This window comes from Sorex fumeus, unplaced genomic scaffold (genome assembly GCF_029834395.1).
Source record: "Sorex fumeus unplaced genomic scaffold, SorFum_2.1 ptg000098l, whole genome shotgun sequence".
Taxonomy (NCBI): domain Eukaryota; kingdom Metazoa; phylum Chordata; class Mammalia; order Eulipotyphla; family Soricidae; genus Sorex; species Sorex fumeus.
In genome coordinates, this window is record NW_026606155.1 from 58,811,408 (window position 1) to 58,837,049 (window position 25,642).

The 25,642-nt window shown below is 37.0% G+C and overlaps 1 protein-coding gene across 2 annotated transcripts; it reads left to right on the forward strand.

Annotated features, from left to right (window-relative positions):
- Positions 1–347: 347 nt before the first annotated feature.
- MBIP (MAP3K12 binding inhibitory protein 1) lies at positions 348–21,303 on the forward strand. Of its 2 annotated transcripts, none has more exons than XM_056134143.1 (9): positions 348–535; positions 3,925–4,044; positions 5,777–6,001; positions 6,121–6,217; positions 8,647–8,712; positions 8,946–9,098; positions 14,235–14,332; positions 19,057–19,095; positions 20,461–21,303. In XM_056134143.1, the coding sequence occupies exons 1-9, from the start codon at positions 407–409 to the stop codon at positions 20,566–20,568; spliced, it is 1,035 nt and encodes a 344-aa protein (XP_055990118.1). In that variant the 5' UTR covers positions 348–406; the 3' UTR covers positions 20,569–21,303. The 2 variants fall into 2 exon arrangements, with proteins under 2 accessions (XP_055990118.1, XP_055990119.1); XM_056134144.1 differs by having other exon boundaries at positions 20,464–21,303.
- The last annotated feature ends 4,339 nt before the right edge of the window (positions 21,304–25,642 follow it).

Here is a 25,642-nt window from a genome sequence, read left to right on the forward strand (position 1 = left end):
GGCACACCACAGTGTTACCCTTTCAACATTAAGTTCAAGACAAAAACTGTAACAATTACAGATCTTCTCTTACCAACACTCGTATGACATCCAAGCATGAAAGACAGACTTCAGGAGTCTAACCCTGAGCCAACCTCCAATGACCACCATTCCCACTACAACACTCAGCCTTGGCGCTGGTCAGCAACTCTTCACGGCCAGTTCTCAGGGAAAACGCTACTGTAGCCCTTGACTGGCGCACGCAACTGTCAGTCACATTGAGGGGGTGGGGCCTCCAGCCTCCACCCCCCCCTTCTAAACGAGACGCGGCTGTTTGACGTCATCGCCGAGCGACGAAAGCCGGAGTGGAAAGGGGTGGGTTTGCGAAGGCGCCTCGGTGGTGGCGGGGGCGGCCTGCGAAGGTATCATGGCTGCAGCCACCGAGCTTAGTCGCCCGGGCATCGGTGACAGGAGCCTGGAAATGAGCGGCAGCCCTAGCCCCTCCCAAGAGGTGCTCTGTGAAGTCTTTCGTTCCTGGCAGACCTTGGCGGGACAAGTGAGTCGGGGCCTGGGGCTTCTCCGCCCCTCCCCCTCGGTTCCTGGAGCGGGGGCGGGGGGGCGGGGTGGACGGGGGTGAGTCCTGGGAGTCAGTGCCCGAGAGCGCGAATGGGCCGCACGGGCATCCTGTATCAAACCCGCGAGCGGACTCGATTTCTTTGGCACTGTTCTCCCGCTGCAGCAAGTGGGGGAGAGTGTAAGTGAACTGCCGGTTGCGAGAGAGGAACGGGCTTGGAGAAAGTGAACGCGAAAGGCTTCTCTGAGCGTTTGGGAGGCTCCTGCCGGGCGCTTCGAGACCCTTTCCCCTCCAGTTCATTCCTCTAACTTTTGATAGGTTAGTACGACCTAAGATTTCTGGAAAGAAAAAAAAAAGCATCTCTCCTCCGTTCTTGAAGTCGGGGTCGGGGTGGGGTTATTTGCACTTAGGTTCTTTTGAGTCCCTTGATTGTGTTTATTTCCTTTCTATCCCTCTACTGAAAGTTGTGCCTCTCTTCCCCTTTCAATCGGGGAGGAAACAGAATAGTCTAAAATATTTCTACATCAACTTGGATGAGTTATGCATCGTTGAGACTGCTTCAGAACCGTTGTTTGACTATTAACGAGTTTAACTGGCTGATTAAATGGCTTTTGCAGAAGTGTCATCATAAAATTGGGTTTAAATAAAAGTGCTGCTTATTCTATGCCAATCAAGTCACTCTTTTGTTTCCTGATGTAAAATGCAAAGCACATTTTAAATGAGAACTTGAAAGGAGACCTGTCTGCTTTAAAAGAAAAAAAAAAGAAAAATGTTTTCTTTGTATATCTGAGCCGGAATATCTTCAAGGCATAAAAGTTTATTACATGACTGGAGCAAGTGCGTGCGGTAGGAGCTGCAAGCATTGGTGTGGAAATTAGTGTCAGGTTCCTTTCTGGAATGGACCGTTTGTTTGTGAAAATTAGTTTTAGAAGCCTTGGGCGGATGAGCACCAGTTCTTTTTAAAAGGTTGTTTTATTTTGAAATCTTAATGTGTGCCTAGAGACTGAACAAGTAGCATTACTCTGGTGTAATGGAATTATTAATTGAATTTGCAACAGAATAAACTTGTAAATTCACTTGTTTGCCAGAGATTTACTTAAGTTGTTTTAAAGACAAGGTCTTTCGCTTGTTATTAATATTTAAGTCTTTAGAAGATTTGTAAATGGTTTAATACTTTTGAAAGTTTGTAACTTTTTATGGCATGGGCAGTTTGTTCTTAGGTTTGTTCTTATACCAAAACAAAACCAAAAAAGTTTATAGCTTCCTTATAATGTACAGTTTTTTTGTTTTGTTTTTTAAGTGATGACATTTTTAAGCAGCAATAGGAAATGGTTTAAACGTCTTTTGAAATATTTGCAAAGGACATTTAAAGATTCATTAAAAAGTTAAACATTTAGTCTGTTGACAGAAGGAGAAATGTGATTAAAACTTTCTTATGTTATTTTTGTAAATGTTTAGCGTAAATGGCGAGTTTATGTAACAGTGAAGAGACTCTACACAAGTGTCAGAAAGTGTGTTTTCTCAACTAAATGATAACCATTTCGATATAAGCTTTGATATATAAGCTTTATATTTTAAGATGTTTCAAGATCAGAATTCTTTTTACACACCTATACTGCACATAAGAAATTTTCTTTATAGAGGAAGTCACTATTTTTTAATGAGACAATTTTAAAGAATATATTTTCAAGAGTATTTTCAAGAGTATGTTGTAACATCCTTAGATGCATTTTGTATAATTGTATTATTAGCACTCCTCAATGGGAACCATAAAATTGGAATGCTAATACATATATTTAGGTCAGATTTCAAATTTATTGATCTTAATCTTACTGCTTGCATCTAGGCAGCCAGTTTTACCAGATTAAAGAAGTATTTTTTGCTATTTATTGTAGAATTTTTATGTTAATTTAATAAATTTTTAGACTGGAAATACATATTTAAATAGCTCCAGATGACTAATATATTACTGAGTGACTGGTTTACAAATACAGACTGTTATTTTTTTCTTTAGAAAAAAGTGTTGGATTTGCTTGTATTCCAACCAGTTATTTATAAATTTGGTATAGTTGGCTATCTTTTTAAGCCATGTAAAAGTATAATGTTAGTTTACTTGTCTAATAAAATATTTGTAATTATATATAAATTTAGATTACTGTGTCACTCTTAATGTAAACTCTTAATTAAATTAATATAAATTAATCTATGCGCCTTCACAGATCATCCAATTTTTCTTTATACTTGTCTAATACAGACTTTAAATTCTCTTGGCTAATTTTCAATGAAGTGAATATTTTCTGTCTTAGACTATTCACTCAGTGGAGTGCCTTTTTTGGGTACTTCTTCTCTTTGGTTCTTTGTGTAGTGATAATCTTTTTGTTTTCTTATCACTACTCATATGATCTATTTGAATTAATTGTAGCAGTTTATTTTATAGGAGGCATCACTTATATTTTATGATTTCTGAAAAGGTAATGTTAATTTGAGTTTATTATGCAATATATATAGCCTTACAGTTTATCATAAAGATGTGTTCATGAAAAAGTTTATGGTGGCTCACTTCTTACTCAGTTTGAAAGGCGAAAAGTAGAAGTTTTCACACTACTTTTTTTTAAACTAATTTTTATAGTAATTTTATATCCAGGTAATTTTATATAATTTATTCTAATGATCAGTTAGCCACACATAGCCAACTTTCATAAAATGAACCCTCACATTTTACTAGAAAATACTGCTTAGAAGAGAATCTGACAGTTTGGCCGTTACCTCACTATTGTAGAGAAGTTTGTGTTTTTCAGTTAAGCAGTAGCTCAATTTTTATTTGACGTAGATAAACATCTTGCTATTGAAATAGAGTTTATAAAATGTATGAGTAATCTTGATTTTAAATGATAAAATTTGACTGAAATTGAAAATAAAAATGATTCAAAAGACATAAGGTATGAATGAGAAATATTGTCATTGTACTTGTTTAGCAAGAAGAATTGTATGTATCAGAACTTTGATTTGTTTGTAACTCTCAGAGTAGGATTCTGAGAAAGACCTCAGTTGGCTGCAATCCAAAGGTTTCTTTCTATTTTTTTATATACTGTCTTAGAGAAGCTTTATATTTTTGTTGTTCTTGAACAGTTTACTTGTAGGTCAACCATCTACAGATCTAGGCGTCAAATTAGAATAAAATGTCATGTTTTGTAATGAAAATTGCACCTTTCTTGGCCCTTTAAAATGTAACTAGGCTTAGCATTTTAATATATCATTAAAAACATGGTAAATTTGGTCTAAATGGGCAGCTGTAGAAATTTTTGTAACAGTACCATATGTAGTGCTTAATTGTGTAATTTTTGTGATGCTGCTCGTTTGTCCTTTTGAAGCTTAACCTCAGAGATGATGTGGTGAAAATTACAATCGATTGGAACAAGCTCCAGAGTCTCTCGGCATTGCAGCCTGCTTTGCTCTTTAGTGCACTTGAACAACACGTTTTGTATTTACAGGTAAATTTCTTGTTAAAAGTGTTAATTTGATAGAATGCAAATTAGTTGTAGCAAAATGGTAAGTTGCAGTCTTTGCCAGTTCTATCTTAGCACTATGTCAATAGTATTATTAATAAAGCCTGTTTCATCCAGATTGGATCCAAATCTGTTCATTTACGTAGTGATCTGAAGGCCAATGTGAGTGTGAAGAGTGAATGGATGCAGTTCTATTCAACTCCAGACTTGCACTGAAAATTCAATACTGTTCCATCTTTGGTGGGTTATAATTAAGCAATAAGACACGGCAGGTGTGTGTCATGCTATGATAATGATTCCATGCCTTGGGTGAGTTTGGAGGCTCATGGAGTGCTTTCAGTGGTTCAAGAAGTGGCATTATCCCAGCATGACACATCCTGGAGTGTCTATTGCAATTAAACAGTTTCAGCATAGTTTTAAAAAGAAAGTAATTTCTGTAACATTAATGTCTCATCTTAGTAAGTAGCCAGTCACTATTTTATCTTTTCTTTTTCTTAACAATTTAAAATAATTCATTCTTTCTTTGGGAAGTCTAAATAGAGTTATTATTTATAATAATATTGGTATATTTTAAAAGTATTTCCATCTAATGACTGAACAGAATTATGACCTTGTTGGTTTCTGATTGAACGTTTCTACAGTTGTGATTGATGTAAGTTTTATCTCAAATCAGAGTATAAATTAAATGTTCTAAAGGTAAGTGAAAGAACTATTTGGTCAGTTTATTGCTATTGATATTTTACAAGGTTAAAAATATTTAACTTAGAAAATAAGAGAAGCCAAATTGTGGGCTTAAAAAAAATTAGAACATGACAGGTGTTGGTGTGTTTTGATTAATGGAGTAGAGATTAATTTTCAGCCCTCTGTTAGTGACTGGGAAATTTAAAATCTGCTTCATTTTAAAAGTAATAGTTAACCCTAGTTTTAAAGGGCAGAAGCAGTGAGCCAAAGAACTCAATTGAGGTCTAATTGTCGGGTGGAGGGATAGTGTAATTTACATTGTACAACAGGTTTCTTTCCTCTCTTAATATAGTTGCAGGCATCTGTCTCTTTTCATTTCTGGATCATGGGTTTTATTTTTGCCTTGGTCATTTTCTCCTTAAAACTTTAATTTCATGACCCAAGAAGATACCTTTCTATATCAGGAAGAACCGAAGTGTTCACTCACCATAACACCTATAGATACCATCTCTATGTGCTCTCATTCTCTTTGGCCAACTGCAGTTTCAAGTGGAAGATCTCCAGTGATACAGTGATAATGTAGGCTTTTGCTGAGTGAGAGCAGTGGCTCTCCTGTTAAGGAGGAAAAGTACTAAGCCTTAGTGTTCTGAGGAGGCATTTTGAATGACATGTTAATTAAGTGGTATTGGTGCCAGAGGCTGAGGCTTTGATTTGGTACAAAATAAAAGATGAGTGACAGAGTGATTCCCTCAAGGAAAACTTTACATTTCCTCATATATTCTTTATTAAAAAAAAAACCCACATAAACCAGATTTATAGCTAATGATAACAATAATCATAGTAGCAGAAAACAGTAAACACATGTGGTTGGATCTATGTATCCAAATAGGCCAGCTTTTCAAATTTAGTACTTTAAGAATTACATTTACAAAAAAAAATCTTAAAATTACATTTACGTAGGAGAAATTTATGTAATTTATTAAATGTAAAATTTTGATAGTTTTAACCTCCGTAAGTGGAGTTGTGTTCTTCTTAGCCCTTTTTAGCAAAACTTCAGCCTCTGATTAAAGAGGAGGATATAACTGTTGTTGAAGAGAAAGGAAAAGCAGAAACAGGGAACAAGGATGAAGTCAATGCCAGATTTCCCGTTGATGGCCTCCAAGAGGAAGAAAAGCACAAAGATTGTGATTTAGGAGATGTGAAAAAAATGCAGATTCATTTTGATCCAGAAGTAGTCCAAATAAAGGCTGGAAAAGCAGAAGTAAGAAGTTATGTTTTGGGATGTTTTTTTTTGGGGGGGGTAATGGCAAGTATATTTCTAAATATTTCTAAATCTTACTGTGTTTAAATTGTTAAAACTTGCATACTTATTGTTTATAGATTGACAGACGAATATCTGCATTTATTGAAAGAAAACAAGCTGAAATCAATGAAAATAACGTCAGGGAATTTTGCAATGTTATTGATTGTAACCAAGGTAACTACCTGGAAGTTTATTATAATCGTAGGATTTTAAGCACAGTTTTTGTTTTTATTAAAATCTATAATATGAAGTACACTATTTCACGAGTTTATAAACTAAGGAAAGAGAACTTCTGTTTAGTACAGACTATTGCAGAAATGGTTTTCATTTTGGTCACATAAAAATCAATTAAATGCTAATATTAAAAAACGCTTGTTTACCCCAGGAAGAAGACTGATTTAGAGTTCCTTTAAGTAAGGAAGGTGATGTGAGAGTGGCTGGGTTGCTCTGTCTCTCCAGTAAGAAGGAACTCAGCTATATAAATTTCTAGTTTGTAAATGTACTTAAGAAATTATGATGTTAATGCCTTTAAGTGAACTTACTAAAGTTAATGCTCCTCAAGAGGGAGCAGTTTTCTGACTGTTCCAGAGCTGTTTGAAATGTTTTATTATATGACCAATGTGTCATGTTCTTCATGAAGACTTTGATGTCTTATGTTTACTTTCTTTCTCTCATCATGAATATCGTTGCTATTTTTAAAACCAGATTCTCCTTTCCCTCTCCATATGATACTATAGATAGATCTGCAGTTACACTGCACAATACAAATAATGCAAAGCATTGTTAGAACTCGTATTCAGGCATTATAGTAATAACTTAGGTATTTCTTATGAAAATTTGTGGAGATGAGTTCATAATTGAAGTGAACATTTTTCTTACTGCCTCTACAATCTCTGAGCTAATCATTATGAACACAAGTGTCAGAAGAATCTAGAATTGACTCTGTTGACACTGATTCTTTTTATAGTAAAATAAAACAAGTTCAATTTGTCTATCTTCTTCAAAATTCCATCTTTTCAGCTTTTAATATTAGACACGGCTAACTCTAGATTTGCTATATTTTCCTGTTGGCCTTTCAGAACAGGTGCAACAGTGGCGAAATCTCAGGTACTATGATCAAACTGCAAGCAACCCATGAGAAAGGGTGTGTTGAGGGAGAAGCACATGTGTCACTAATGTTATTCCTCTGTTCTCCCTGCTAACTCTATTATTATAAACCACCAGGGGATAGAAATTGACAAGAATTGAAATGCTCAGCAGGATTCCTTGGCCCATTCAATCCCTTGCTGGCTCAAAACAGTACTCGCAAGAATTGCTGTGGAGAGTGACTAACACTCATACATTCACTATCTACACCAAGCTGAATTTCTCACTGATGGGACAGCTAATCTATGTATTTGGAATATAGCTCTGGAATGGTGGTTTTTTTTTTTTAACTCTTTGCTCTATGAAATGTTAAAAAGAGATTGAAGAAGTGATGGCCCTTTAACATACCTTGAATTGCCTCCAAGGAAAACAAAGGACTGTTAGTGTATATATACATAATAGATAAACATGTGGATATATATGAATAAGTTAAATATGCAATTTTATTTACAGTAGAACTATTAAAAATACTTAGGCTGAAGCAATACTAATGTTTTGTAATGTTGGTACTTTCCATTAAACTTATGATTTTTTTTAACAGTGTTCTTTCAGTTGTTCTTTACCATGGTAAAGGTGTCTTTTACCACGATCCATTTTTTAATTATAAAATAATCAAGAGAAGTGTTTTTTTATAAAATGTAGCATAATACATGATTTTGTTTAAATATTTTATCATATTTGACATATTTATACATTGTATTAACATCTTTCTAATCCCCCTTTGGTTTATAACTTATTTGTGGATAATCTCATTGAAAACAAATTGTATGCTTCAACTTATTGGGGGAAAAGAGCCAATTTTCACAATTTATCTTTCTAAAAATTTCATTTTTTGAAAGAGGCAGAGTGTAAAGAGGTAAATGCCTTTTGTGATTAGATTTTTTAAGTGAGCATTGGCAATCTAGGGAAGGTGAAGAGGAATGTATTACACTTGAGGTTCAAGATCGTTTTTGTGTGGAGTTATGAAATAAAAAATGTGTTAATGTGTAATCCTTTTTATTAGATGTTCACTAATTTGATTTGTATGTAACATCAAAAGTGCTATAAATTTTAAAAAAGATATTTCAGTGAAAGTACTGTTTTTTTTAGATTCCTATGATGTAGTGAATTGATATATTTTTGGCTTAGAATTAAAACACTATATAGAGTATAAACATTATTTTCTCCAAAACTGCACAAGTGGTTTGTAGTAATACAGGTTTTTATTTAAAAAGTATATTAAGTGATATCACTGTAGTTGCTATATCGTGTTTCTATATCTTGTTCTAGAAATCATATATTATAAATTTTAGAGGGGAAAAGTCACTAAATTTTATCATGTATGTAATAGTAATTTATTTTTGAAATTGTTGTTTTCTTACCATGAGTAGTATACTAATATGATTTAGAAGTTTATCAAAATGTCAGCATTTGAAATGAAAACTATCTTTAAACTTTATACTCTACATTCTCCTTAGAAAATAGCTGTGCAAGGACTGATGCTGTTTTTACCCCTTACCCTGGATTTAAAAGTCATGTGAAAGGTAAGAATTTGCAACATATCTTCATCGCCCACAGAAACTTATTCTAGGTTATAAGCAAAGTGGAACAAAAGTAATTCCTGTGTTTAAATTTTACTTATAACAGAATCTGGCCTTTATATGTTGGCTGTTGATTAGATGGTTTTATAAAAAGAATATAAAGTGTTAAAAGGAGAAAGGATTTTCTGAGTTTTAAAATGTTAAGTGTATGCAGCCTCAAAAGTCTCTTGACTTAGTTTCTAGAGTTGTGAATACATATGGACCCCAGACTAGACCTGAGGGAACTCAAGGGCCAGGTCACAAACCTAACAGCCTGCTCCGTGATTGTGGTAATCAGGCGGTGGAAGAACGGCTACAGAACATTGAAGCTCACTTGCGGTTGCAGACAGGTAAGCAGAGTTCTGGGTGGGGCCCTGTGACGCACCTTTGCAAGTGGCTACAGAAATTCCAGTTCGTTTAGTCACCTCATTTTCCTGTGCATCCATTATGGACAAAACATTTTTTTTTCTTTTTAATAATATATTTTCACTGTCCTGTCACTGTCCTCCCATTGTTCATTGATTTGATCAAGCGGGTCCAGTAATGTATATACATAGTGATACTTGTTACTGTGTTTGGCATATCAAATACGTCACAGGTAGCTTGCCAGGCTCTGCCCCGCGGGCGAGATACTTAGATTGCCGGACTCTCCGAGAGGGGCGGAGAAATCGAACTCAGGTTGGCCATGTTGGCCGCTTGCAAAGCAAACACCCTACTCTCTGTGCTATTGCTCCAGCCCTATATTTTATTTTATTTTATTTTTTTTTATTAGTGAAACACCATGAGGTACAATTGTATACTTAAAAAATTTCGTGCTTGGGTTTCAGTTATACAATGATCAAGTACCCATCCCTCGACCAGTGCCCATTCTCCACCACCAATGATCTTAGTAGCCCTCCCCCCTTTCTGTGGCAGGGCATTCCCTTTTGCTCTCTCTTTTCTTCAGGGTCTTGTAGTTTGCAATAGAGATACTGAGTGGCCATCGTGTTCGGTTTATAGTTTACTTTCAGCACGCATCTCACATCCTGAGCGAGTCCTCTAAATATCCTTTACTTGGTGTTCCCTTCTCTATCTGAGCTGCATTTTCCCCCAGCATGTGATGCCGGCTTCCAAGCAGTGGAGCAGACCTTCTGGTACTTATCTCAACTATTCTTGGGGGTTCAACTCCTGTTACTTTATGTTCCCCAGATGAGTGCAGTCTTTCTGTGTCTTGGGTAGAACATTCTTACTGGGAACACACACACACAAAATCAGACATGGTCTCTGTGTGTCAAGGAATTTACAGTTCATATGTTAATGATCTTCCTCCTGCTCTTATACTTTGCACCAATTGAGAGTTAATAGCATGGAAACAGGCTACAAATAGATCCAGGCATGCTATTCCTAGCTGCAGACTACCGCATTCTTTTTCCTGCCATCAGTTTCATAACTTAACAATGACCACCTCTTATTCTTATCACCCACTGTGCTAGGTACAAAGTGTTGATGAATATGATGCTAGTCCTCAAGGATCTCTCAGTGCAGATAAGCATATGAATAAATAAATACCATAGGGGAAGTACCCTAACATTTATTGAATAATACTTAGTGCCCATTACTCTGAAAGCATTATGTACATGTTTGCTTGCTCCATATTTACTGAGTGCCCCTATGAGGTCCCATGTTGATACTGTCAGGTAAAAAACTGAGGTTCAAAGAGCCTGAGCAACATGCTCAAGGAAGTAAGTGGTGATTAGACATCTACCCCAGATTTTCATTCACTATAAAGCTAGAGACTCCCTCCTCAATTATATGCCAGAGCCTATGAATTCTGTCATCTGAGTATTTGTAAAATCTATCCACTTCTGGCAATCTTCCCAGCCACTACTCTAATAATAAAAGTTACTAAGTGATGTTTTTGGTTATTGAGTTTTGTTTTTTCAGTTCTGTTTTTATTTGACATCTCTCAAGTGATGCTTAGGAGGTCCAGGGGCCCCTTCTGGCAATTCTTGGTTGTTGGGGAGGGTAGTAGAATGTTAGGGCCCAAAGATAGGGTGTTCCTCCAGCCCTGTTGTTCCAAGGAATACCTAGACCACCCTGGCCATTCTCAGGGGGCCTTTGGGGCCATTCCTGGTGGAACATTCCTGGTTCAAGGGCCTCAGGCCTACACCATGTAATGCACAGAGGCCATGTGGGGCTAAGAAGTGAACTGGGGTTGGCTATTTGAAAGGTATCTTAACCCTTCCATATCTCTCCCATCCTTGGTTTTGATGTTTGGACCATATTCAGTGCTCCTGGTGTGGTGCTTGGGGCCACCCCTGGCAGTGCTTGTGCTCAGGAAGTTACGCAGTGCTAGGGGTTGAACCCAGGGTTCTCGTAAGTAAAGCATGTGTTTTGGCATTTTATCTCTTCATCTCCAGTTTCCAATCTTTCCTAAGGACTGGCACCAGTCCTTGGACAGTGACTTAAAACTGCTGCTCTAGACCATTCTATTCCCAGTGGTCAAATCACCTTCTCAGAACATCAGATCTGATTTTAATCTCGCTAAAAAATCCTCAGCTAAAAATCCTTTAATGGTTTTCTGTTGCCCTTATATTCACACCAAACCTTGTACTTACCTATTCATTTCTTAAGAATTAAATACCTACTATAAGCGAGCAACTTAAAGGCACTGAGATTACATAGGAACAAAACTATTCCAGGAATTATTTGCTGCACTAAGAGAAGGGCTCCAGATTAAAAACAACTTGACTCAGAGAAGGGAAAGAAGATTGGCCTGGAAAGGTGTTGTGATAATGCTGCTTTATTGTAAATGTCATTCCAGCCACGTCTCTGGACTTTCCAATCATTCTGCTACACTCTGGGCCTTTCTGTGTCCATGCTATTTTGCTTTTCCTTCCCAATCCTAGATTCATATGGATTCTATGTTTTTCCCCCCTATTATTTTAATTAAGTTCATATTGATTTTTCCATTGGTTTACAATGCTAAATAAATTCCAGTAGTATAGGTTCCTCATAGGTTTAGTCTCATAGCACCTGAGGCTCACTGCTCTTCTTTGTGAAGTTTAATAATAGGTGTCTCTCATGTTGGATTAGTAAGCGCTTTATGAGCAGCTTTCTGTTGTGTTCATTACTTTGTACCTAGCACAGTGCCCCGTCACAAGCCAGATACATCTTCAATTGTTTACTGAATCAGCCATTGTTTATTTCACTTTTGCAGAGAATCTGTAAAATACAGTGAGGACAGACTTTTATTGTTCAACTCAGGGAAAGTCAGGGATCATATCTCTAAGGAAGTAACAATGAACTCCATTGAATGGTTAATAGGAATTTGTTAGTGTGCATGAGCAAACCATTTTGGAAAAAGAATGAATAGAATCTGCAAAACATTATGTAGGCACCAACTGTGGTTTGGAGCATTACTGAATTTGCCCTGGCCTAGGGTAGTTATTGTGTAGACATGGTTTATTAAGTGTATTAGTACCAACTAGTTAATTTGTAGTTAAATTTTGAAAAATACCTGGTAAATGTCTGCAGTGTGCCGAGCACTTTTATTTTAGAGTGTGGATCCTGCAGATTGAACCGAGGACCTCATTTGTGTGAGGCATGCACTCTGCCACTGAGTTACACTGTTTAGCCTGCCAGGCACTATTTTAGACACCAGGAATACCAAGATGATGTCATCATAGGCCCTGGTTCCAAGATCTTTGTAATCTGTTTGAGAGTGTATAGATGAATAGGGAAGCGGAATAGTACAGAGGCACATGGGGCTCTATCTAAAGCAATTCAGTGGTGATTGATGGCTGTTGAAAGGTACAGAGGGAAGAGGGGGCATTTCCAGAAAAGGACGCAACAAGAGCAAAGTCAGATGAAGTTACTGTTTTAACTTAATCAAGAGCAAGAATAACCAAGATCCCAAGATTAAAAAATACATTCTCAAAAAAGAAAAAAAAATAGCAAGAAGCCTTTTAACCTTTTTTAGAGGATTTTATATTTAACAAGTTGAAGCTTTTGATATAAAAATTTGCCCATATTCTTTAATTGCATAATGATTGTTTAACCATGTATTCATTCAGTCAGTAAATACTATGCACCTGTGTAGTCTGTGAACTGACGTTCCCAAGGTGGCTGTAGTTCTATAAGAGACACCCTGCCATACCCAGTGGACTGAACATCAAATGCTGTCCCTTTGGAACTTAAATTAGATGGAAGAAACAGTAATGAAAAAGTGCAGAATGATCAGTAGTGTGATTATTTGGAGAAAAATAGGGAACAAAAATGGGAGTTTCAGGTAGAGGAGACAGTCAGGCTGGCTGGTTTTATTTTTAAGAGGACAGAAATCCTTCCTTACAGGAAATGTTTTTGAAAATTTTGGGGCAACCCTGGCAGTGCTCAGGTCCTAGGCCTGCTTCATGCTCCCTTCTGCTGGGGCTCAGGGGACCGTATGTGGTGCCAGGTGTTGAACCTGCATTGTCAGTGTGCAGGGCAAGCACCTTACCCACTGTACTATCACTCAGCCCTGCTGTTAGGTTTGTGAGAACAGACCTTGAGCATGTGGAAGCAGAAGGAAGGAAGCACAACTTTGAAAGCTATAAAGGTAGTTGGCCTAGTTGAATAACAGAAGAAAGTGATCAAGTGACTGGGAGGAAACAAATGGAGGAATTTATTGGCTATTGTAAATGTGTTTGTTTCTATGTAGGACTGAGATTGGATAGTTTTAGGTCTAGAAGTAAAACATTTTAACTTTTTTAAAATGTTCATTGGCAGGCTGGTGAGAGAGCTCAAAAGACTGCTGGTCGAACCTGGGTTTATAACAACAATTCCTGAGTAGCACTGGCAGTGGCCAAAAAGCAGAAAGGAAAAAAAAAAGACTTGTGTTGAGAATAGAGTTTATAAAATGCCATTTTGGAGGTTTTGATAATTCAGAGAGGTGATGCTGGTCTGGAGCAGAAAGGCTGCAATTGGAGGTTCTGACAAATGAAAGGATTTAGAATATGATTATAACCTTGAAATCTGAGCAATTTTGATTACATTCCCCCTGCCAAGAAAGCTTGGTAAGAATTATGATAAAGCCCCTCTGTAACGTTCTTCTAGGTTAAAAGAAAAAAATATATGACCTGCAGTAAGATATACAAATTGAAGGAAATAATGAATGTATTGTAACTATTGTCAGTTGTTGTTAAGGATTTTACTTCATCTCAAAGTCGATTAGAAATGTGCTTTGTTCTTTATAGAAACTTTATGTTTAGGATCTTATAAAATGAATTCATATAAAGCAAAACTAGCAACATAGGAAACAAAATGGGGCTTGGAGAGAGGCACATTATACATTTTATAGTGTATAATGTGAAAAGAGCTAAGAATTTCATTGTTGAACTTTTTTTCATTTGTCTTCTTAATTTAACTAGTTATTTTCCTTTTTCTTAAATGTTTTGCATGATGTTTTAAGGATAAGATTGAAGAAGAAAGAATTCTATAGTTTCTCAGAACTTTTTAAATGTGTTTAGGTGGTCCAGTGCCAAGGGACATTTACCAGAGAATTAAAAAGCTTGAGGATAAAATCCTTGAATTGGAAGGTATCTCTCCTGAATATTTCCAGTCTGTGGTAAGTACTCTCTCTCTCTCTCTCTCTCTCTCTCTCTCTCTCTCTTCCTCTCTCTTCCCCCTCCCTCTTTTTTTTTTTTAATTAGTAAGACACCATGAGGTACAGTTGTAGACTTAAAAATTTTGTGCTTGGGTTTCAATTATACAATGATCAAATACCCATCCTTCCACCAGTGCCCATGTCCTACCACCACGGATCCCAGTATCCCTCCCCACCTCCCTCTCTCTTTATACATATATAAGTAATTTTATTTTCCAGCCACACCTAGAAAGGGCTGCTCTTGATTCAGTGCTCAGAGGTTATTCCTGCAGGTACGTGGGAAACAGATGGTACTCTGGCCTCCTACATGCAAGGCATGTGTGCCAGCTCATTTATCTGTCTCCTGACCCAAGTATATTACTCTTTTTGAAAAAAAAAATTATTTACAGGCTTACTCATAGCTCTGCTTTCAGGATCACTTGTGGTGGTCATGTGTGGTGCCAGGGATAGAACTGGAATGTCAAATGCAAAACAAGTGTCTACACTTCTGCACTATCCCTCTGGTTCCAACTTTAATATTTAAGTAATTTTATTTTAGGATATTGTATGAATATATTTTACTCATTGATCTATATCTGAAACAATTCAAAGATAAATGAACATATTAGTATGTATGTTCATTCATACTAGGGGTTGCCTAGTTCTCTAAAAGTTCTGATTCTGAATATTACTGACTTACAGTTTTCATTAAGGAATATTTTTATTGTAAATTGTCAAAATTCTCAAACTTTCTCCATTTTCATGGCATGATAGATAGATCAGCTTGAAAAGCAGTCAGTCCTCTCACTCTGAATTTAATATCTTGCAATAAACAGAAGCTTCCTCTGGGCATCGCTGTCAGTTATCCCTTCTGTCTCTTTAATCCTCACTCTCCACAGACTCCTTTCCTCAGCTCAGGCACGTTTACATTTCTCTCTTCCAGCTAAACAAATAGGCACCCACCTTTGTTTTTACCTTAACACCCAGACCTTTTGGAAGGTTGGTCTGTAGTTATCTAATTCTTCAACTCTAGCATCATTAACTTACTCTTTTATTCATTCTTACTCCTTTTCCCAAGAACATTTGAAAACAGTGTTGTGGCTGATAAGGATAAGGATCTTTATCACATGAGCTTGTTTCAGACCAGTAATCTTGAGTTCATTGTGCCATTTTTCAGTCTTCTGAGATGATTATTACTTTTTCCGAGGTGTGATTTTTCCTTTTATTCTTTTTTTTTATTTTTTAGGGCCAAACCATATTTGAAAGAAGAAAAATAAAGTAAAAGTGAACAAAAAGTTTAATTCACTAAATTTCTGATGACATTTTAACAGTAACTTCTGATTTTCAAAAAGTTATTGTAACATATTGGCATAGATCGGTATATCAATGGTGAAAATGTATTTAAGTATAAAGCAGTCATTTTAGAGTTTTATGTTGGAGTTTAGAGTCAGGGACAGAGAAGAAATACGTTCAGGGCAAGGGTTGTAGCTAAGTAGTAGAAAAACATGCCTGACTGTGGGAGACCCTGGTTTCTATATCCAGCCTCAAAAAATAAAATGAAAAAGTTATTTGTAGACTAAAAAGGCACATTTCACAACTGTGTGCAGCAAGTCTTAAATATAAAAAATTTAGAATGTTTCAATGGTGCTGGATATTAGGCTTCTTGCAGTCTACCCTGTTTCAACCCCCAGTACCACTTATGGTCCTTAGCACAGAGCCAGGAGTAAGCACTGAGCACTGTCATGTGTGACCACCAAACAGAAAAAAAAGTAAAGAGTGTCTCAGTGATTTGCTTCTCTTAAACGTAAAATGAAGTTTATTAAAGCACCAAAGATTGAAGCTATGATTTAATGAGATTTTATGTCAAATATCACATTGCCTAGAACATGGTATTAAGTCTTAGTATAATAGCACTTACATTAGTTCCTGAAAAGTAGCTCTGTAAATGTGTCTAAGTGTAGAACATTGGTGAATTGTAATGCGCAATCAAGGTCATTCCACATTTGGAATTGTTCTTTGAATATATTCCCCTGAGAAACTTCATAAAGATTTTGTCTTTCCCTCACAGTCTATAGTAAGTTTTGTGTATTGAAGTTATCTCCATTAACTAATCTCTAAGAAGGCTTTTCTTTCTTTTTTTCAGGGGCGGGGGCCCGGGGGGGTGGGGCGACATAAGGCCACACCTGATGATGCTCAGGAGTTCCTCCTGCACTCAGGAATTACTCCTGCCAGGGCTTGGGGGGAACCTTATTGGGTACTGGGGATTGAAACCAGGTTGGCCGTGTAGAAGGCAACCACTTTACCTGCTGTACTACTCTCAGGCTCCAAAGGCTATTTTTAGCATTCAGTTTTATACTTTTTTTAAATGTAATTAAATAATAGTGTTATTATGATAAGAGCATCAGATGCCTCCAGGGAGATCTTGCTTCATCACCTTTTCTGATTCTGATTTGTAAAAGTTTAAGATACATCTGTCAGCTAAGCTTGGTTAACGAAAGATGTAGGTAGCACTGTGGCACTGTCCTCCCATTGTTCATCGATTTGCTCAAGTGGACACCAGTCTCACAACAAATTGTGAGACTTGTTGTTACTGTTTTTGGAATATCGAATATGTCACAGGGAGCTTGCCAGGCTTTGCCATGTGGGTGAAATACTCTCGGTAGCCTTCCGAGCTCTCCGAAAAGGGTGGAGGAATTGAACTCAGGTCAGCCACATGCAAGGCAAACACCCTACCCGCTGTGCTATCGCTCTAGCCCAAACAAAAGATAAGCCCTTCAAAACATAAGTTTGACTGGGGCATTTATTACTTGTACACAGGGTAGAGTATTTGAATAAAGACAGGCAGAGTGAGATTGCAGTAGGCTTTGATTACTGTGCCCAGAAGTTTAAAGTCGTCTTCTGGCCAGAGAGAGGAGAGTTTGTTGGAAGCATTTGCAAATGAATGTGACCAGGAAAGGGACATTTAGACAATGTATTAATACTGATGAGAGAGAATAAGACTAGGAGATAGTGTTATGGTAACTTGAATGTGAAATGAAATTCTGATCTGTGGACCTGACAGTGTAGGAAAGAAAAGTTCACAAGTATTGATCATTGGATGTGAAAGTCATAAAGTACAGGTGATTCCAGTTTCTAGTTACAAAATGATGACATATATGATAGAAATAAGAATATACAAAGGGAGATATTTTGGAAGGCATGCATATTTATATGCCTGTTTTCCACTTATTTCTAACCTCTGAGGACAGGATTTGGCTCATCTGCCGGTTTCATCATTGAACACAAAGACTAGTAGAAATTGAGTAGATGGTGTGAATGGATGGATCACCTGGTAACTAAATACTGCATTTTTTTGAAGGCGTCTTCACTTTGTCCCAAACCACTGATGGGGGAGAATCTTAACTCTAACCTGTAACAGTAACTCTATTAGGAGTCAAAGGGGAAGTATTAGAAGAAGAGAGCATCTGAGATTAAGCATCATGTATACAGGCCTTGTGTGCTTACTGGACCTGAAGCATGAGGTAATGATTAGATCTGGCTGCAGAGTTAAATTGCAAACACATATTGGAGGACTGAGAAGGCCACATTAGCCAGTTTGCAATCCCAGTGTCATTAGAGCACAATTTTTTTGAGAAAAAGCCTGTAATTTAGATCTGTGTCTAATGGCATTTAGAATTCTGGTTGGAGATTAGCATCAGACACACAATGTTACTAACAAAAATAGTTTAGGGCAATGGCTTTTTTTTTTTTAATCTTTCTCCATCTGTTTGTGCATCAGTGGTTAAAAACCAGTTTTTGGTCTACTGGGAAAGCATCCACATTCCCCCAGCTCATCAAGCAGAGCTTCTTCAAATTTGTCTCTTTGTGGTCCCTTTTGGCTGGAGAAACGCAACATGGTGCGCACTAGTGGTTGGATTATCTGGTTGATTTCACATTAATTTTTGGTTGTTGCACATTTGAAAGCCATTTATTATTGCCAATCTTTCATGACCCTTCCCCCCACTTCCTCATTCTATAACACAGCCCCTAATGGGGTTACAACACACAGTTTAGAAGCTAGGACAGGGGCTGGAGCGATAGCATAGCGAGTAGGGCGTTTGCCTTGCACGTGGCTGACCGGGGTTCGATTCCCAGGATTCCATATTGCCCTCTGAACACCACCAGGAGCACTTCCTGAGTGCATGAGCCAGGAGTAATCCCTTTGCATCGCTGGGTGTGAACCAAAAAGCAAAAAAAAAAAAAGAAGAAGAAGCTAGGACATTAAAGAGGCTGTGGCTCGGTGATTTCACTGTGTGTCTATGTGTGGTTTCACCCCTTGGCCTTATATTCTAATTCTGTTTTCCTCTGTCTGATGCTGCTCCACTTGCTAGCTTTCCTGGGATGAAAAGGTTATTAAAAGGGAAACTAAGCAGAAACCCCTGACAGCCACTTTCCACAATCAGTAAGCCTCTTTAGAAGCTTGAAGTTAATGGGAAGGTATGTATTGCCAGGAATGAGCGTTTGGCTGCCATCTTACAACTATGCGTTTAATATCATCTTTGGAAAATAACATCCAAAATGCAAAGACAGGTGTCGACCACAGCTAAGTGCTTGGTCAGTTTGAGGGCTTTTGTTTTTGCCAAAGTTCTTTTGCATATTTTGTCTTGGAAGGAAAATTTATTTGAACTTTCAAGCACTGATTACCTTTATTTTTTCTTTTAATATAGAACTTTTCTGGAAAAAGAAGAAAAGTTCAGCCACCCCAAGTAAGTTACTGCATTTTCATTTTGTCTTCTGAAAGCTTTATTCAGTTTTATAACTTTCTTACTAGTTTTTGCTTTGTTATTAAGTAAGAATTGCCACCTGGAATTTAGGTTCGAATTTTTTAAAAGGACTGTTTTTGTAAAATGAATGTACTTGAATGAGAGAAATAATTTTGTTTCAAGGGCATTGGAATGACTTAGATGAGTCAAACGAATGTAGATCTGTATCCACCTGTTTATAGTAGAAGGATGTGTTTGTCACAGAAAAATAATGAAGGCTCATAGTTTAAGTCTCACTCACCCTTTCTTTAGCAGTACCTCTAAAAAGCAGCATCTGAAGTCCCAGTTTCCGCCCAGTTTCAGACTTTTTGTCTTTATGTTGCAGCAAAGAATTTCTGGTGAAGATTAAGAAGTAAAATAGTTTTGGAAATATAAAGGAGAGCCCCATGAAGTAAAAGAGGAATTATTATACCCCAAGTTGGGATGTGTGAACAAATCTAGAATTAGCTTGTCATAAAATAAAGGGAAAAGTGCACCTCCAAAGTGAAGGAGTGTGGCCCACTCCAGAGTACATGCTCTAAGCAGTTTTATGAAGCTGATTCTTAGGGCATTTATCTCCAGACTGCCCCAGGTTCTTCTAAGGGTCATTGCTGGCAAATCTCCAAGGAAGAATTTTAGCTCTCTGCTCTCTCCCGAACAGAGTCTGGCCTCTATCCAGAGCTGGCTTCTGGGGACCCCTTTCAGATTATACTCTCTCACTAGACATTTCCATTGCCATGGGGCCTCCTATCTGACTGTCTGCCTGTCGGTGTATTAGTTGAATCTTTCCTGATTAGGTCTTGTTAGTGTCTAATGCTGCTAAGAGCATATTGGGGGAGGTGGAGTGAATGGCTCAGGAGACCTGATGTTCCCTGCCCTATTCTTAAGCCTCCCAGATCAGAACTCGGGTCCTCAGCTGTGCTCAGTGGACACCAGGGCTACACCTAGAGGTGGCCTGAGGATTCATGCAGTGCTAGGAATTGAACTCAGGGTCTAGTGTGTACAAGTTATGACTTTAGTCCATTGACCTATCTCCCCAGCCCTCATATTACTTAATTTCTTAATTAGAAAAATTGGAGGATCCCCTTTCTATCTGGTGATGTAGTTTGAGATAGTTTAAGCAGTTAAAATAATCCTAAGACTTAGGTTTAACACTTTGGCCATTGTTTTGTGAGAATGGTCAGTTTTTTTTTTATTTAACCTTTTTGCAAGGGAAAAAACCATGTGCTATGCTTTTGTGTTTTTTAAATATTTCTAGTTCATGTAACACTTTCATCTGTTTTAAGAGAGCTCAGAATCTTAGTCAGCAGTCTTTGTTATTGTTTACAGCAGAACTATTCACTGGCTGAACTTGATGAGAAAATTAGTGCCCTCAAACAAGCCCTGCTCAGAAAATCAAGAGAAACAGAATCCATGGCAACTCACCACCTTCCATGAGAAGCGACTCCACCTGTCACATTCTTTGCTTATGTGTGTAGCACACGTAGTGCGGGTCAGTGAATGGCTGCGCAGATCTTTACTCGTGTAGGCATTTTGTTCTGAAGTCAAGAGTCATTTTCATGTGAGTTCAGCGGTACTCTTCATGTATGCCAGTGCATTTTGAACTAATGCATTTTTAAAACCGCATTTTTAAAACTTATTCCCTTCTGTTTTAAAGGAGGTATTTTGGAAATTGAAAAATGTGGTATGAAAGTTTGTCTTTTTTGTGAAAGTTCAAAAGTTCATCCTTCTCCAGGAAAAAAAAAATACTCATTTTCAATAATGAAATTCAGAAGATCTCTGTAGTATCAGTGTTAGTTTATTAGTGTAAGTCAGTACCTTGTACATAATAAGTATTCAGTGGAAATTTAACTGAAATAAATTTTAAATGACCACATACACTTTTTTTTAAATGTCAATAACAGTAGATTCCGCCTTTGTCTCTTTGTTGGCTGTGTGACCTTGAGTAATGAACTTGAGCTCTCTCTGTGGAATTAATATCATTATTTGTAAAATGAGAATCACAATAGTAGAACCTATCATTGTGAAAAAATAGTTACCATCATGCTTGCATAGTGTTTGAAATAATGACCCAAATTTAGTGCTCAGTAAATACTAGTAATGGTTACATAGAATGCATCTGTTTTGGGAAAATAGTAAAGATTTTACAAATTATACTCCTTTCTCTTGAGAGTCTCACCTTTTTATGATGACCCAGTTACACTAGGGAGTACACTTGTTTCCATAGTTCCAAATTAAACATTGACATATGTGGCCATGGATAAGGAGTATGTGAATTGTTGGTTGCAAGAATCAAAAATCCACCTGCAAAAGCTTTCTGAAATGGAGTTGGTAAAAAAAAAAAATCAGAAATCTGTGATTTAATTGCATGAGATACAGCTGAGCATTGTGTACTCTAGAAAGTTACCAGTAGGTAATCATTTTTTCTCTCTAGTTGTTTCTCACTTTGGATCTTTTCTGTCTAGTTCTGTCTCCATCAACTTGACTCCTTGTTTTCTGTACTCCTGCTCTCTTCTACTCTTTCTGTCTCTTACTCTTTTTTATACTTTTCTATCTAGTCATCTGTGCATCTGCTTTATGTTCTGTGGACCAACTACTCTGAAGGCTGCTCATTTCTACTTTGCCTCATGGGGTGACACATTAACCCCATCTCTGTAGCTGTGGCTTAGTCATATCTTTAAAGATGACAGCCCTCAAACTGACCAAGCAGCTTTGTAGAACCTCATTCACCACTGTTTAATTGTCTCTCTTACTCAAGTCCCTCCTTCAGAGATGAAATCTGACTCAGTTGTGTCCAGAATTTGGGGGTAGGGCGGGGTGAGGACTTCTTATAGTAGGATGCAGTGAACATGCAACTTTGCACAATCGTTATGGAAGCCTTGAAAATATAACTCCTTGGGCAGATATTTAACTTAGTAGTAGAATATGTGCTTGGTATGTATGAGATCCTGGATTGAGAATCTGGTACCCCAGAAAAAAATAACAAAAATGGGGTTACTGGTAAAAACAAGGGCAAGGGTTTTGGAATTACCAAGAAAAGGATATGGAATAAATTGATTCCACTAATGCACTACCACTATATATTTTTTCTACAGTGTGAAGTCTTCCAGAGTGTCTTGCCTAATGTGATGTAGTACTATTGTTATTACTACAATAATGCTACAAATGCCTGTTTCTACATTGTCTTCTAATCACTTAATCACTACCCTGCCAGAATGACCACCTCTGAATTTATTGGCATGTTTTACTAGCTCACACTAGCAAAATGATTGGAAAAACTCAGCAATAAAAGTTATTAATTAGAAAAGGAGATTGATTGGAGGTGGGGGAGAACCAGGAAACAGGATCATATAGAGGCCACTGATTTATCTCTCAAGCTAAGTGTGTTTCTTAGCTCTCTTGGCAGTGATGTAAGTTTCTAAGTGATGTCTGACAGTCCTACCATGTTAGGATTTCCTTTATCTATTGTCCTTCAGACCTGTTTTCCCTTGAGTCAAAGTCTACAGAAGGGGCCACAACTTAACATCATGTTGGTATGAGTTGGTGTAGATACTTGATCAAAAAAAAGTCTTTGGTGTGGTACTTGGAATCATAGTCTTTCCTAAATATATTCTTGACTAAAATGGTGATGCCGGGAATTTTTGGATAAGGTGTGCTTGCTTTAACCAATTGACCTAAGTGTCCGTTCCACTGAGGGCCCTGCCTTCAAAGAGTGAAAGAGAAATAGTGATTGAAAAGAGGCTTGAAGGGACAGGAAGCTCTTACAGAGTCTGTCTCCAAAACTCCTTCCCCGACCCCTAGCACACACAGGTTACATTGCAGTCTAGGAAAATGTTTTACTGGGGACTGGAAGTTGTCAAGGAGCTCAGCATGTCTATCTTTCGGAAGAGGGCTTTAAGTTTTCCAAACTTTTGGCTCTTGCTATATATCTTCCTTGCAATCACTAGACTTGCTTTCCGCAATACCTGGACCTGATCTTCAACAATCTTGACAGGAAAGATTTTCTTTTATGGAAGGTAATATAATTTGCTGCTTCCCCCACCCCCTATCCCCCACCCTCTGTTTGCGTCTAACCAGACTACCTAGTGCAGAAAACTATTAAGGGCCCAGAGAACAACTACAGCGAGACTATTTCCACCTTGTAGCTTGAGTTGTCTGAAGAGATGCTTATTCCAGATGTTGGAGACTGAGTTGCTGTTAGCTCTGACTTAACTCTTTGGCGCCAGTGTCTTTGTTCCTTATGAATCAGAGGAGAAAAGAATTAAAATTCTCAACTTGATTAGCTTTCCACCCTTGCACCAATTATCTGTACTTAGAGTGGAAGGGTCTCCAAGAACAAAACCAGTCCTTTGTATTTGAAGGTGCTTCCAACAAGGAAAGGGTGGGGACTCCTAATTCGCATCTTTATGAATTCTCTAAGAACATTTTACATGAAAGCAATTTCTGTTGATTAAAGTCTAATGATTACATGAAGGTCCACTGGCCTAAATTTTAGTTTTGGGTTTCCTTTTTTGAACTGTTAGAACTATAAGAATTGATATTTCATGATCTTCCATCTTTCTTAGGCATTCTTCAGGAGACAAAGTTCATTTTCTAAAAATGGAATTAAATTTATCTTTCAGTAACCATAAGTATTACAGGATATGAATCATTGACTCATTACTAATCAGTTCTTAACTATGCTTTAAAAAGATTAATAAGAAAATGGAACAATGGTAGAATCACCTAGAATAATTTAATAAAGTAATAAAGAACTTTTCTTCATTCTTCAGATCATTCTTCAGTTTTTTATCTAGCATTGCTAAAGTATATTACCTTTCAAGAGGCATTTGTCTTTTTTTTTAACATTTCAATGAATATAGTTGAGAGTTTAGAAGTTTTCATTTGGCAACTATCACAAGTAGAAGAAAATTAACAGGAATTTTCAGAATTGTTGAATCAGAAGTTGAATGCAAAGAGAGGATAATATTCACAATCCTAATGATGTTTAAATTTATCATATGAGGTATCTCAAGCATACGTCTTTTTCAAATGCTATTCCAAAAGTCTTTTCAAACTCAAGAAGAAATGAGTGAACCATGTGTTTCTAAGGACAACAAAGAAATATGATATTATCATACCGACTCAATAGGAAAGGGCTTCATTATACAATACTTTACATGAAGTACATACACCATTAATTTTGCTATTAAATGATATGATTGTAGTCTTTCATCTTTAATGGTGCTTACCCATTAAGTTTTACTTGATATATTTCCTAAATTGAAAAATGCTAAAGACAGTTATGTATAAAAGGGGAGATTGAAAGGAAATAAATGATGTAGAAATGAAACACCCATTGGACTGATCTTTCTAAATGGTGCTTAAAAATCTAAAAATTAAATGTTTTATAGTAATTGTCATCCTTCAATGAAGTCATGTCATCGAAGCTTATGAAGTATTGCATTTTGGCAATGCAAAAAATATGAAGTGAAAATTGTTTACCATGCTTATATTCTTGTTAAAGCTTCTGATAACATTTATACTAATATACTTTATTCATAAAGTGATTTTAAATATGTGTATATATGTACTTAAAGATTCACTAGACCCATATAGTAATTGTGATGTCATTAAGTTCATTTGTATCTTTAAAAAATGAAGACCTTTGTTAAATTTTGTATGCTTGACATTCATTTTTTATAGCACAGAATTTTTTTTAAATACCATATATTTAGTATATAGAGGAATTGTACAGCATCTCAGAAAACTTGCACACAGCCAGCCCTCGTTTGATCCCCAGCACCCCAGACCATATCAGAAGTAAGTCCTAGGCACTGCCAGGTATGCCCCTCACTCCCCCCCATTCCCCCCCCCCCCGCCCACCCTCCCCCCCAGCACGCGCACGTGCACGTGCACACACACACAAATAAATAAAATATGTGTTGGGGCACGATAATTACTTTCAGGCAGAATCACCCTGAGGTACTTCTCCAAAGGGAGACATACAGATTGGTCAGAAGGCATGTGATAAAAAAATCATTCATTGGAGAAATGCACTCTCAAACTTCTGTGAGAATGACCTATGAAAAGACTAGAAACAAGTGTCATTAAGAGTGTGGAGATTAAGGAACTCTCATACTATATTGCACATTATTAGTACAGCTTGTATGGAAAATGGTTAAAAAATGCAAATGCATTTTGGTAAAAAAAATGCAAATGGTAAATTCAAAAAATTTAAAATCTACTTTATCATCTGGCACTTTCACTCTTAAATAACCAAAGAATAAAAAACTAAAAGTCCGTTGAAAAAGTACATGTTCTTTGCCCCCCTGTTTTTTGCAACAGCAACAGCAAGATGTGGAAACAAAGTGCCATGGGAGTAAAGATATGGTGTGTTAAAAAGATGAAATCTTGCCTTTTATAGCAACATAGATATAACAAGAAGACTATGCTAATAAGGCTAATGGTAAAAGACAAATAAAATTTCACTTGTGGAATATAAAAAGCAGAACAGGAAAAAACAACTAAA

What these genes read in the sequence shown, in the direction of transcription:
- MBIP (XM_056134143.1), top strand. Translation starts at nt 407, where the DNA reads ATGGCTGCAGCCACCGAGCTTAGTCGCCCGGGCATCGGTGACAGGAGC. An exon ending in ATTTAAAAGTCATGTGAAAG is followed by an intron (nt 8,713 to 8,945) that starts GTAAGAATTTGC and finishes CTCTTGACTTAG; the next exon opens with TTTCTAGAGTTGTGAATACA. An exon ending in GAAAAGTTCAGCCACCCCAA is followed by an intron (nt 19,096 to 20,460) that starts GTAAGTTACTGC and finishes TATTGTTTACAG; the next exon opens with CAGAACTATTCACTGGCTGA.